Source organism: Chiloscyllium plagiosum, chromosome 27 (genome assembly GCF_004010195.1).
Source record: "Chiloscyllium plagiosum isolate BGI_BamShark_2017 chromosome 27, ASM401019v2, whole genome shotgun sequence".
Classification (NCBI taxonomy): Eukaryota; Metazoa; Chordata; class Chondrichthyes; order Orectolobiformes; family Hemiscylliidae; genus Chiloscyllium; species Chiloscyllium plagiosum.
The window spans coordinates 41060204-41073679 of record NC_057736.1 but is presented as its reverse complement, the minus strand read 5'-3'; the positions used below and the strand labels follow the sequence as shown (position 1 = coordinate 41073679).

The 13476-nt window shown below is 41.5% G+C and overlaps 1 protein-coding gene across 1 annotated transcript in view; it reads right to left on the bottom strand.

Moving 5' to 3' along the window:
* Window positions 1-2990: 2990 nt before the first annotated feature.
* The window catches only part of LOC122563738 (glycoprotein endo-alpha-1,2-mannosidase-like protein), a 71765-nt gene continuing 61279 nt past the window's right edge, over window positions 2991-13476 (bottom strand). Inside the window, exons 3-4 of the mRNA XM_043717897.1 lie at window positions 10795-10871; window positions 2991-4721 (exon numbers count right to left, since the gene is read on the bottom strand). Coding sequence (XP_043573832.1) covers window positions 4085-4721; window positions 10795-10871 — 714 coding nt within the window. The 3' untranslated portion in view covers window positions 2991-4084. The remainder of the gene's footprint in view (window positions 4722-10794; window positions 10872-13476) is intronic.

Genomic DNA, 13476 nt, shown 5'->3' with positions numbered 1-13476 from the left:
AAGGATGTTGCCAGGGTTGGAGGATCTGAGCTATAGGGAGAGGCTGAACAGGCTGGGGCTGTTTTCCCTGGAGCATCGGAGGCTGAGGGGTGACCTTATAGAGGTTTACAAAACTATGAGGGGCATGGATAGGATAAATAGACAAAGTCTTTTCCCTGGAGTCAGGGAGTCCAGAACTAGAGGGCATAGGTTTAGGGTGAGAGGGGAAAGATATAAGAGAGACCTAAGAGGGCAACTTTTTCATACAGAGGGTGATACGGGTATGGAATGAACTGCCAGAGGCATTTGGATGGGTATATGAATAGGAAGGGTTTGAAGGGATATGGGCCGGGTGCTGGCAGGTGGGACTAGATTGGGTTGGGATATCTGGTCGGCATGGACAGGTTGGACCGAAGGGTCTATTTCCATGCTGTACATCTCTATGCCTCTAAATGTGAGGTTATTCATTTTGGAAGGTCGAATGCAGGAGGACAGTTTACAGGAAATGGTAGAACCCTTAGAAGCATTAATGTACTGAGGGTGCAAGGTGTACAGGTTGACAGTTCCTTGAAAGTTGCAACACGAGTGAACAAAGCGGGCATGGAGATGGATGGAATGCAATGCTTGCCTTCATCGGTTGGGCGTAAAATATAAAAGTTGGCAAGTCATGTTGCAGTTGTACAGAACTTCAGTTAGGCCACATTTGGAATACAGTTCGAGTCACCCACATGAGAGGGGATGGAAAGGGTTTGCCAGGATTTTGCCTGGTTTGGATGATATTAGCTATGAGGAAAGATTGGACAAACTTGATTTGTTTTCACTTGAACGTTGGAGGCTGAGAGGCAACTGATGGAAATTTTACAAAATTGAGAGGCATGTATAGTCGAGTCTTTTCCCCAGGGTGGAAATGTCAGTTGCTAGGGGACATAGGTTTAAGATAAAAGGGGGCAAGTTTAAAGTTTGTGAGAGGCAAGTTTTTTTTTTATTCACAATGGTAAATGCCTGGAATACGCTGCCAGACGAGGTGGTAGAATCAATACAATAGCAATGTTTTAAGAAGCATCATGACTGATACATGAATAGTCAGGAAATAGAATGATATAAACTTTGTAGAAGCAAGCAGGTTTTAGTTGAGAAGGATCTCATGTGTCAGTGCAGGCTTAGTGAACCAAAGAGCCTGTTCCTGTGCTTTACTATTCTTTGGTCTAAGTAATCTAGACCTGGATGTAGCTCAGGGAAGCCCCAGTTATGCTGATTTTAAGGAACCATTGACAACAAGTCACCTTTTCTCCACCAGATAGTCCATTTACCATGTGCCTCTAACTACTTGTACTGTATCTCATAATATTATTTTATGAAACAAATCTGTCTAGTTTGCAGGTGAATAAATCAGGACTAACTGATTCTCATGTTTCTGTTTAGGAGCCTGTTCCAAAAGTTTCCACCACAAGCACAAGTTTTGCTTTGTGAGGGAGAAACTGCAGCTAAGCCAGTCAGTGTGTCATCGTCGGTAAGTTTCTCCAGATGGTTACGTGACTTAGCTCCTCAACCAGAGGAGGTTCCACCTCACCTCAGACCACAGTTTACTCTTTGTTTTCATTCTTTTCCTCTATTGTATGAGTCCCATTCAAAAAGCTTTCTTCTCGATTTTAAAGCTGAAATTTAGTTTTCCAATTTGATAAGTTGAGCATGTGGAGTAGTATTATCCAATATAAGCTGCAGATTGGCCACAAATTGAGCCATGGTCTCCTGTTGTAGCCACATTCATTAGTTTGAATTAAAAATATCTCATCCTCACAATGTACTTCACACAAATGTTTAACTTAATCACCATTCCTTGACTAAGAGCAAGGATAAGATTTGGGGTAGAACAATTGGATCCTCGAGACTGCTCTGCTTTTGAATAACACCATGATCTCATTGTGACTCCAACTCCACTTTCCTGCCTGCACCCCAATTTTTAAAAAAATGCCTTGAATATGTCCAATGACCAGCTGAGATGCAAAGTACTAAAATTAACCATCCAAGAAAACAAAATCCTCCTCAATCTGTCTTAAACATGCCCCCCTCAGTTATAGATTGCTCCCTTCAGCAAGAAGCATGTAAAGTACTTTGAGCAGTTTTCCATCTTGCCAGTTTACCAAAAAAATGCTTAGTACGAGTAAAGTACCTACATTCATTGTGGATGTTGAGATTACCTGAACAATGATGGGAGTCTACTCATTTTTTTACATTTGAAATTACAAATGGACTGTTCCCATCTGGATTCCCAGCTGCCAACAATGTCATTAAACTCTTAAGGTTTCATACAGCAAACTGTTTTACTTTTTACATTTTTATTTTGTTGTAGCTTAATATGTACATGTGTATATATTACAATCTCAAAATTGTCTCCAGTTATAAGCCAGTGCAACAATATTTGTCAGTTTCACTCATCCATTCTCTTCCTGCTAAGTTTCTTGGTGATATCGTCATTGTAGCTTTCCACATTGAACATCCCAGTTTAGTCCAATGACAGCTCTAAAGAGGTGCTGAATTCCTGGCTCAATGCTGCATGTTTACAGTATCTGTGTTATACGCACTTAACCTGCTATTTCTGAAGTCTACCCACATGGCATAGAAAGAGGCCAATATGGTTGATATCCGTGTGACACCTTTGTGTAAAAGAAATAAAATTACTGAATATTTTTGAGTAGCCAGGGTAAATTGTTTAGATTTTCTCTTCGCCCACACATCATCTTCCAGTCTCTCCCATGTTAAAGGTAAGTGGTAACTCATAGCTATTTCCCTACATCTTTAAATTTTACATTAGATGCCACTGAGGTAAGACAACTAATCGGCTGAAATTGCCACTTGAAACTTTACAATTGCTTTTTTCCCCATTTCCCATTTTCCATGCATTGAATAAACAAAGCAGTTTTTGTTTTCATCTTCCAGTCTCTCCCATGTTAAAGGTAAGTGGTAACTCATTGCTATTTCCCTACATCTTTAAATTTTACATTAGATGCCACTGAGGTAAGACAACTAATCAGCTGAAATTGCCACTTGAAACTTTACAATTGCTTTTTTCCCCATTTCCCATTTTCCATGCATTGAATAACCAAAGCAGTTTTTGTTTGATTGCCGCAAGATCAAGTGGGGAATAAAAGATAAACTTGCAGACTGAAAGATCTCAATAGATTGTTCCTTCCTTCAAGCTCTCATTTGGTTTGCAAAAAGGATTATTACTTAAAACATTGTATAAAACATCAAGTGAATAAGATCCTATTTCGTGTTTTGTCCTTGATTGGAATCTCACACTTTCCCCTGGATGGAGTATTTAAGCATAAATACCCTTATGAGCCAAAAGTGCTGTGAAAACTCAGCAGACTTGGCAAAGAGAAATTTGAGTTAATGTATTGGTGATGTTAACTGTTTTTCCACTGATACTTCCAGACCTGCTGAGTTTCTCCACCATTTTGTTTTTATTTCCGATCTCTAGCATCCACAATATTTTGCTTTCAGTAAGTACCAGTGTTTGGTAATTGCAGCCCAGAAGTCAATGGGAATGTTTGATGGGGCATGCACTACCTCAGCTTCTACCTTTTACCCAAGAGTACAGCCTTGAATGATGCTATTAATTAGATTGAGTTCCTTAGGGACTGATTACCTACTGTAGTGCCAAAACACAACTGTCTTCATTGTATTTAAAGTCAATTCCCCACAGAACTACATGGGTAGGAAATGTCTGGAACATCTTTGGTTGTTTGAGGGTGTGTCAGGTGTGGACTAGGAAAAGGGCCAACTGCTGAACACTGGAAAGAGCAGTTGTCCAGCAAACCCAACTATTACATTATCTCAATCCAAAATCTCATCCCAAACCTTAACAGTGTATTGTCAGTCGAATGATCCCATGACACTTGCACATAGTTAAGGTGCCTCTTACACCTGTTGACGTTAGCTTCTCAACTCCAGCATCATAAATATGACCAAGCACGCAGCAACACATAGTGAAGGATTCTATAGACTTCATTGACCAGAAAAGGCTTGTGTTCTTTTTAATATAAAGCAAATGTCAAGGTACATTTGTAGGTATTTCTGAAGGAACTTCTTATTTATAAGATTTTTACATCAGCCATTGTTCTTTCTCTTTGCAAAAATGCTCAGCCCATTTATGTGTTAGCTCCAAGTACAGGTTCGGCTCATGTGGCAAGTAGTCCAGGTAGGTGTACTGTGCAGTCTTCTTTGGCACTGCCCTCTCTATCTGCGTGCCTTCATGCCACTCATTAAAAGATGTGATGGAAATGATCTCTGGTCTCACTGTGAGAGCAGCATGGAGGGCAGTTTCATAGTACTTTCCACTGACTCGGTTCCGTGTATTATGATTGTTCCAAGGGCGTATCCTGGTATCTATGTATCCTGGCCCCACGCTTGGAATGAACATCAGGTTGTTGCTGTCACAGAAGTTCTTGATGGTCTTCCAGTTTTGGTGGGACGATCCAAATGAGAATCCGTTGGATGCAAAGTAAGTGTATAAGCCGTCAAATCCCGACTCCAGGATTGCCTGTTTGTGCTTCTCCTCCACTAACAGACCAATAAACATTCCGTCATATGGTGTGTTGCGAACACTGAGAGATCCTGAGGATGTGAGGAGATTGGCCCAGGCAGCTGGCAATGTCAGGTAGGAGTCATAGATGTAAAACATAGGCAATAATCTGCCAGTATTGGTCCTGTACTTGTAAAACGCTGAATGAGACCCATACCTAGACACACAAAAAAAAAATGTTAATACGAGGAAAACAGAAGGTGTGGACATCAAGACATAGAACTTAAGATTGTAGAGTTTGGAAAAGATCTCTTATGTTAAGGATTTTGAGAGCCTTGCTGATCTTGGTGATGGTATGGCTAATGTGGATTGCTACTTGTACCAAAGTAATGACATATTATGCATTAGAAACTGCTTGAATAGAGTTTGAAGAATTACGGTGATTCTGGATTGGTGCTGATCAGCACAGTGTTTAAAAGGAATAAAGATTTCCTAACAAATTGCTAATCCATTGTTAAATATCGTGCATGGAAACCTTTGTTGCATCATAGCTACTGAATAGAAAGAGTCTGGGGAAAAATATTTGCCTTGTGTGTGACATTCCACCCGTAGCTCTCAATATATTCTTTAATGGTGTCTTTGGTGCTCAAAAACCATATTTTAGCACAGATGTAAACTATACGTCCGGTCCTAACTAGGAATTTTAAAGATTAGAACATGTTAGTACGATATCTAGTATGGTTTTAAAAACTTATCACTGCATTATCTTTGCTGCTTTTCTCCTCCAGTAACTGCACTGAATGATTTCTTGTTGTCTGTAATTTTGACCTTCAGTTGAATTCATTCTGTTCTCTCTTGTCTGAGTTCACAGCTGCCCTATCATCTCTAAACCTCTATCTGTATAAACATCCCAACCCAGTAGTAACCTTGCTATTTAGCTGCACCATCCTAACAATCACAGTTAAGGCCATCTCTGATTATTTCTGTTTTTTTATTGCCACATGGAACATGGATGTCGCTGGCTGGCCAGCATTTATTGCTTGTTCCTAATTGTCTTTGAGAAGGTGGTGGTGAGTTGCCTTCTTGAATCATTGTGCGTAGGTTGACGCACAATGCTCTAAGAGAGGAATTTCCAGGCTTTTGACCCAGTGACAGTGAAGGAACTGGGAGACACTTCCAAGTAAGGATAGTTAGTCGCTTGGAAAGGAACTTGAAGGTGGTAATGTTCCCATGTATCCGCTGCCCTTGTCCTTCTAGATGGAAGTAGTTGTGGGTTGGGAAGGTGCTTTCTAAGTATCTGGTGAATTTCTGCAGTGCATCTTATAGATAGTACACACTGCCGCGGCTGAGCATCGGTGATGAAGGGATTGGACGCTTGTAGTTATGGGTTATGTCACTATTTAACCATATCTCCCTTTCACACCCCAAGTCTACCTTCACCTCTGTCTAACCCTAGGAAAATAAACTATCAATTCATTCTGCTAAAATTGCACTTCCAATTCCTTACTGTCTATCCTTTGGTTAATTTCCATAAATGTTCTGCAGTTACTGCTTTGCTCCGTCACACACTCATCTCCACCTTTGATACTCCAGTTACCAATAAAACCATGATTATTTCTCACTCCGGGCATTTTACCTCCTATAACCCTTGATATTTGCTTCCTTAAGTCCAGGGTATACATGTTCGAAGACTGGTTTAGACATCACCAGATCTGCTGAACCTCATGAAACATGATGTGGTCTTGCTAAAATGGTTAATTTTTCCATGATCGTCTCGGAACGCCAAGAAAACTCTTGGTTTCTTACTCCAAGTTGCCATCTCAAACCACTGTCCCTAGGCCCCTCCACCAAGATGTGCGAGATACACATGGACTTCTTTGTCACTGACTTTGAACCATATTACTGTGCCTTTGTTGATACTGGGTCAAAATCCTGGAACTTCCCTACTAATAGCAATGAAAGTGTAGCTGCACCAAATGGACAACAGCAGTTCAAGAAGGCAACTTATCACCATCTTCCCAGGGCAGCTAGGAATGGGCAATAAATGCATTGCCTATCCAGTGGCAACCATATCAGAAAACTGAAAATAGAACTAAGATAGAGACCAACTGATTTACTGCCTCCGCCAAATTACTCCTTACCACTGTCCCAAATGGAGCAAAATTCCTCAATCTCCCACTGCCATGTCATCTGGATCTTTCTCTAGATTCTTTCCCATCTCTCTGCATGCATATTCTAAGCTCATTTTGTCTATCTGACCCACGTCCTGCTTCCTTGACCTTTCCCGCCAAGCTACTGACCATCCATCTTTCCCTCATATGGTTAACTATTTTCTTTTCAGCTACTGCCCCTCTCGCCTTTAAATTTCTTCTTAGCAACCCCCCACCTTTTCTTTAAGAAAAAACACACTTGACCCCATTGTCCTTAGCAGATATCACTTTACTAACTTTGACTCTCCAAATTCCTGGAACATATTTCTACCTCTCAAATCCATTCACATCTTCCCAAGAATTCCTCATTTGAATTTATAACACCATTAAATATGTTTTATCATTGTTACAAATTACGTCCTGTGTGGCTGTGATAAAGGTAAACTTTCTCCCATATCCTCCTCTCCCTGTCAGCAACTATCAACACAGTTGGCTTCACTATCTTCCTCCAGTACCTCTCCACTGTTGACCAGTTGGATGGGACTGGTCCTTCCTGCTGACACTCTTATTCACCTCAACATATTCAGCATCACTTACAATGGCTTTTCTTCCTGTTCCCAATGTCATTACTTCTGGTGTTCCCAATAAACTAACTTATTTTCCTTCCTATTTCTCATTTACATGTTGCACTTGGCAACATTACCAGGAAGCACAGCATTGGCTTTTACGATGATGACAGGTCTACCTTTCCTGACTCCTCCACTGTTATTAAATTATTGGACTGCTTATTTGGCATCCCGTACTGGATTAGCGGAAATTTCCTCCAATTAATTATTAGGAAGACAGAATCCCCCTTCCAAACTCTGTTTCCGAGCTCTTGATTCCACCTATCTCCTTGGCAGCATTGAGTTGAACCCAATCTGTCCTCCTACTCAGCCTTGTGAGTTTCTGGACATGCACCATGAGTGCATGCTTTCAGCTCTGGAACATCACCAGACTTTACCCTAGTCCAGCAAATCTGCTGCTGAAACTGAGATTCACGTTACCTCAAGATTGACTACTCCAACAAACTCAGATTGATTTATAAATGTTCTATAGACTTGAATTCATCTGAAACTCTGCTCGTGTCTTAGCCTGCAGTCTGTGCTTGCTGACTTCCCTTCAGTTCCGATTAGCAGTGCCTCGATTTTAAAATCTTTCTCCCTGATTTCAAATGCCCCCATGTCCTCTTCACCACGTCATATCTCTGTCAACCTCTTCAGCCTCTCAATCCTCTGAACCATCTGTGCTCCTCTAATTCTGGCCACAAGAGCATCCTGGCATTCATGCTCCATCGCTTATCACCATGTCTTCAGCTGCAGTATTCTCCATACAGCTCTCCTTCTCTCTATTCTCCTTTCCCCCTTAACACATTCCTCTTTGAGCAAACCTTTGGTCATCTGCCTCAATATTTCCCAATGTAACTATCTTTTGTTTTTGCTTGTTTTATAAGGCTCTTGTGAAACTCTTTGGGAAGTTTCATGCTGTTTGAGGTAGTTTAGAAATATAAATTGTTGTTAATGTGATTAGGCATGACTGACTGACTAGACACCAGAAGTGATTGCTTGGAAATGGGTTTGGAAGCAGGATTGGGAGTAAGGTAGAATGGGAGAGTGCCGGGTCATTCGGTTGATAGTTCCCAGCTCCAGCCAAGTTTGCCTGAGACAGGGGCTGGAAGGAGCAACGGCTAACCTCTGGGTCAGGCCCCGTTTTTACCAAGATAAGCTCCCAGGAGGTGCATGGAGACAGCTTATGCCTCCATAAACAGTTTTGTTTGAAATGAGCCAGCCACTTTGGGGAGCACCAGACGATGGATGTGCCCTCACAACCTCCCTCCTGCAGCAGCAATGCATACCTCTGGTGATGCCAAGCTTCTGTTGTTGCGAAGCCTCTGACTGGATTTAAAGCCAAAGGAAACTGTTGATCATCCATAATTGGAGGTGGCCAATTACCAGGCAGGATTCCCAGAAAGTTGTTCCAATTATCCACATAAAAGTGGGTACACCTGATCAGGTGTACCCCAGAACTGTGTGGGAAGCTAGGGAAGTGATTGCAGAGCCCCTTGCTGAAATATTTGTATCATTGATAGTCACAGGTGAGGTGCCGGTAGTCTGGAAGTTGGCTAGTGTGGTGCCACTGTTTAAGAAAGGTGGTAAGGACAAGCCAGGGAACTATAGACCGGTGAGTCTGACGTCGGTTGTGGGCAAGTTGTTGGAGGGAATCCTGAGGGACAGGATTACATGTATTTGGAAAGGCAAGGACAGGTTAGGGATACTCAACATGGCTTTGTTTGTGGAATCATGTCTCACAAACTTGCTTTAGTTTTTTGAAGAAGTAACAAAGAGGACTGATGAGGGCAGAGCAGTGGATGTGATCTATATGAACTTCAGTAAGGTGTTCGACAAGGTTTCCCATGGGAGACTAGTTAGAAAGGATACAGAACTAGCCATTTGGATACAGAACTGGCTCAAAGGTAAAAGACAGAGGGTGGTGGTAGAGGGTTGTTTTTCAGACTGGAGGCCTGTGACCAGTGGAGTCCCACAAGGATCGGTGCTGAGTCCACTATTTTTCGTTATTTATATAAATGATTTGAATGTGACCGTAAGAGGTAAAGATAGTAGGTTTGCAGATGACACCAAAATTGGAGGTGTACTGGACAGCGAAGAGGGTTACCTCAGATTACAACAGGATCTGGACCGGATGGGCCAATGTGCTGAGAAGTGGCAGATGGAGCTTAATTTAGATAAATGCAAGGTGCTGCATTTTGAGAAAGCAAATCTTAGTAGAATATATAAGCTTAACGGTAAGGTCCGAGTGATTATTGCTGAACAAAGAGACCTTGGAGTGCAAGTTCATAGTTCCTTGAAAGTGGAGCCGCAGGTAGATAGGATAGTGAAGAAGGCATTTAGTATGCTTTCCTTTATTAGTCAGAGTATTGAGTACAGGAGTTGGGAGGTCATGTTACAGCTGTACAGGACATTGGTTAGACCACCTTTAGAATATTGTGTGCAATTCTGGTCTTCCTATCAGAAGGATGTTGTGAAACGTGAAAGGGTTCAGAAAAGATTTACAAGGAATGTTGCGAGGGTTGGAGGATTTATGTTATAGGGAGAGATTAAATAGGCTGGGGCTGTTTTCCCTGGAGCGTCAGAGGCTCAGGGGTGACCTTATAGAGGTTTATAAAATCTTGAGGGACATGGATAGGATAAATAGTCATAGTCTTTTCCCTGGGGTGGGGGAGTCTAGGACATAGGTTTCTGATGTGAGGGGAAAGATATAAAAGAGACCTAAGGGGCAACGTTTTCACGCAGAGGGTGGTACGTGTATGGACTGAGGTGCCAGAGGAAGTGGTGGAGGCTGGTACAATTGCAACATTTAAAAGGTATCTAGATGGGTATATGAATAGGAAGGGTTTGGAGGGGTATGGGCCAGGTGCTGGCAGGTGAGATTAGATTGGATTGGGATATCTGGTTGGCATGGAGGAGTTGGACCGAAGGGTCTGTTTCCATGCTGTACATCTCTATGACTCTAACTGACGAGTTGCCAGGAAGTGCTAGCACAATTATTATGCAAGGGCATAAGGTTCTGGCAGATTATTGTTTCTTTTACAGGACTGTGATCATGGAATAATTTAGCACTTTCAGTTTTAGATCCTGCCCTCATCATTAGATTACCAAAATAGTTTCCTTTCCCCTCCCTCGGTTTTTACTCAGCTCCTGATTTTTCTAATTTTGAGTTACTCCAGATTCACTCTTTGATCCTCTGATGCTCTGAATTGATGTATTTATATTCATGCAGTGAATTTAAAAGTGTATGAATGTTGTAGTGAAACACTGAATCCGTTCTCTTAACTTTTCAATTATTTTTCCCTTTCCTTCTAGTTTTGGAAACAGGTTGCCTATTTCCCTTCCCACCCTGACCTAGCCAACAGAAATCCTCTACAGCAACTACCTATCTTGTAAGATGGCTGTTCTATCCAAAGAGCTCATTCTTCCTTTGCTCCCTTATTTGCTCTACAATAATCTCCATCTCTGGGAGCCCAATTCAGTTTCCAGCCTTTGCTGCTTCTGTCTGTAGCCTAGGGAGTCAGAAAGCACTCACTTGTCCACAATGTACTTGATGTTCTCATACACTGTGTGGTCATTACGTCCTATGTACGGTAAGATGTGAAATGCCACCTGGAAAAAAAATAGTGCAAACAGTTAAAATAGTAAAAGTGCAAATTAAAAACAAAGTGAATAGGATATTTCAGGCAAGTGTAACATCAGCGGTATTAACAGGATAGAAATTAATTGCTTCATTTCAGAATAATTTGGATGGAACAAGCTAAGGCTGCTGTAACCTCAAACAATCTTCATTTCAGTAGGAAGTGCTGGAAATACATAGCAAGTCCAGATAGCATTTGTAGAGACCAGAGTTAATGTTTCACATCAATTATCTTTCATCAGAATGGATGTCAGACCTGAGAATTTCCACGTTTTCAGCATCTGCAGGGTTTTGCTTTTATTCCCTACAGTATATGGATGTGTTCCTCTGTCAGCTACTGTTGCAAGTAATCTAACACGTTTTAGATTTATCTATGCATGGCTTAGTAACACATATAGGGATGTGTGTCATAAGTAACTATGCTGGTGAACAAGATTCATCCCTCCTCGGTGCTGAATTGAGCTTATTTTACCTGGTCTGGAATCAGCTCCCTGTAACTGATATTAACAATACTCTAGGAAGCAACCAGCAAAAATCCATTGTCTAGGTTCTGTCGTGACCCTTTGCTGGAATGGGTGTTGTCAGCAAAGACTTATTGCAAGTACTTTCATCTCTGAGCCAGAAAGTCGTGGGTTCAAATTCCACTCTAGAGATGTAAGCAGAAAATCCAGGCTGACGCTCAGATGCAGTACTGAGGGGGTGCTATTTTGTTGGAGGGTGCTGACATATATCACATTAAGCCGAGACACACACTATCCTTTTCAGGTCCATTCAAGATCCCTTCAAATAGAGTTAAGGAATTTCAAGACAAAGAAATTTTCCCTTCCTTCTATACCTTGAGATGCCCTTGATAGTCAGGAAGATGTTTTGTGTCCATCTGAGCAGTTAATCAATCTCGAGGTTCACAACACTATGAAAGGGAATATTTCTTGATGTCTACCTAATTGTTTGGTTTCACATTTATACTAAAGCTTCTTAAGTCTTCGTTTCTGATCTAGCTCAGGTAACAAATCTACCAAAACCCAACCTATTCCCATTGTCATTTTAAAATATTGAATCATATTGGTTTCATGTCTGTGCTTCTCTTGTGAAAAAGGCCCGGTTCCAACTGTTTTAACTTTGTTCATTCATGGAATGAAATCATTGCTCAATTTGGCTCATATTAGAAGTTTCATTAAGAATACGAACCAAATGGTAGCTATTTTGGTCAAACCTTTTTTTCAGTTTTTTCAATCAGTAAAGCCACCATTTACTACGTGACCCTGGCTGTCCTTTAAAAGATGGTGGTGGTGCGTCAACTTCTGAAATTGTCACATTCAGCATCAATAGGTAGGAATTCTGATTCCAGCAGTACTGCAAGAATGGCATTTATATGTCTAAGTCAGGTTGGTGTGAGACTTCGGGAATTTGCAAAATGACACCAAATCCTGTGTGCCCGCTGCCCTTGTCCTTCTAGGTAGTAGGAGTTGCTGAGATGCTGCCACTGAATTGCTGCACTGTATCCTTTCGATGGCACAAATTGCAGCCACTGTGTCTTGGTTGTGGAAGGAGTGAGTGCATTTCTAAGGCAGTGGATGGTGGCTGTCAATTGAGTGGAAAGCTTTGCTTTGGGTGGTCTTGAGTTTTGTTGGAGCTGTGCTCATCCAGGCAAATAATTTAAGTCTATCCTGATGACTCGTAGCCCTAAGCCTAGATACCATTCTAGGGATCTTCCTCTGACCTTCCTCAAAGGTTTCTCTATTTCTTCTGCCATGAGGGCAATGAAGGGAGCGAGATTGCAAAGGAGGAAACAAAATTCTAACTGTGTCTGCATTAAGATTGGGGAAACCACTAGGCAATGGTGTTTGACAAAATTATGGTACATGTTCCAAAGTTTGATAATACTATAGTGCAGGCAACTGCCAGTGACTGCATATGCAGTGTTAAATCAGGAAGTGGCTGTCTGAAATAGAAACAGTCCTGAAAGCAGATGGCAGCAAGATCAGACCTGATAAAGTGTGAAATGGATTGATTCTTTTCTTTCTTTCATTCCTTCCATATTCCGAGGTTTTTTGAAATTCATGTGAATTATTTTGAATTTGGGCAACGGAGTATATCCAATCATCCCTTGTCCAATGATCATTTCCATTGGAAAAAAGACAAAGCTAATAAAGAAGAGACCAACCAGCTCAATAAGTGGTGAATGGCACCTGATGACCCAGATTCTGGATTAGTGGTGCGGGAAGAGCACAGCAATTCAGGCAGCATCCGAGGACAGGCAAAATCCGAGGACAGGCAAAATCGATGTTTCGGGCAAAAGCCCTTCATCAGGAATAAGACCCAGGCCTATCTGTCCACCACAATCTTGTAATCTACCAGAACAAGCAAACCAAAAAAAAAAGCTCAGGAAATAAATATCTGGAAAAGCCCTCTCTGGCCCACTCCAACTGATCATACCAGTGCAGGAGATCACATGCAACTGGTGCAGTATAAGAAGTGACTGAATTAATGTTGCTCATTTTTTACATTTATAATTTAAACCACCACCTCCAATCACTGTTCCAGATACATTTCGATAGCTCTCCTATTCTTTTCAAA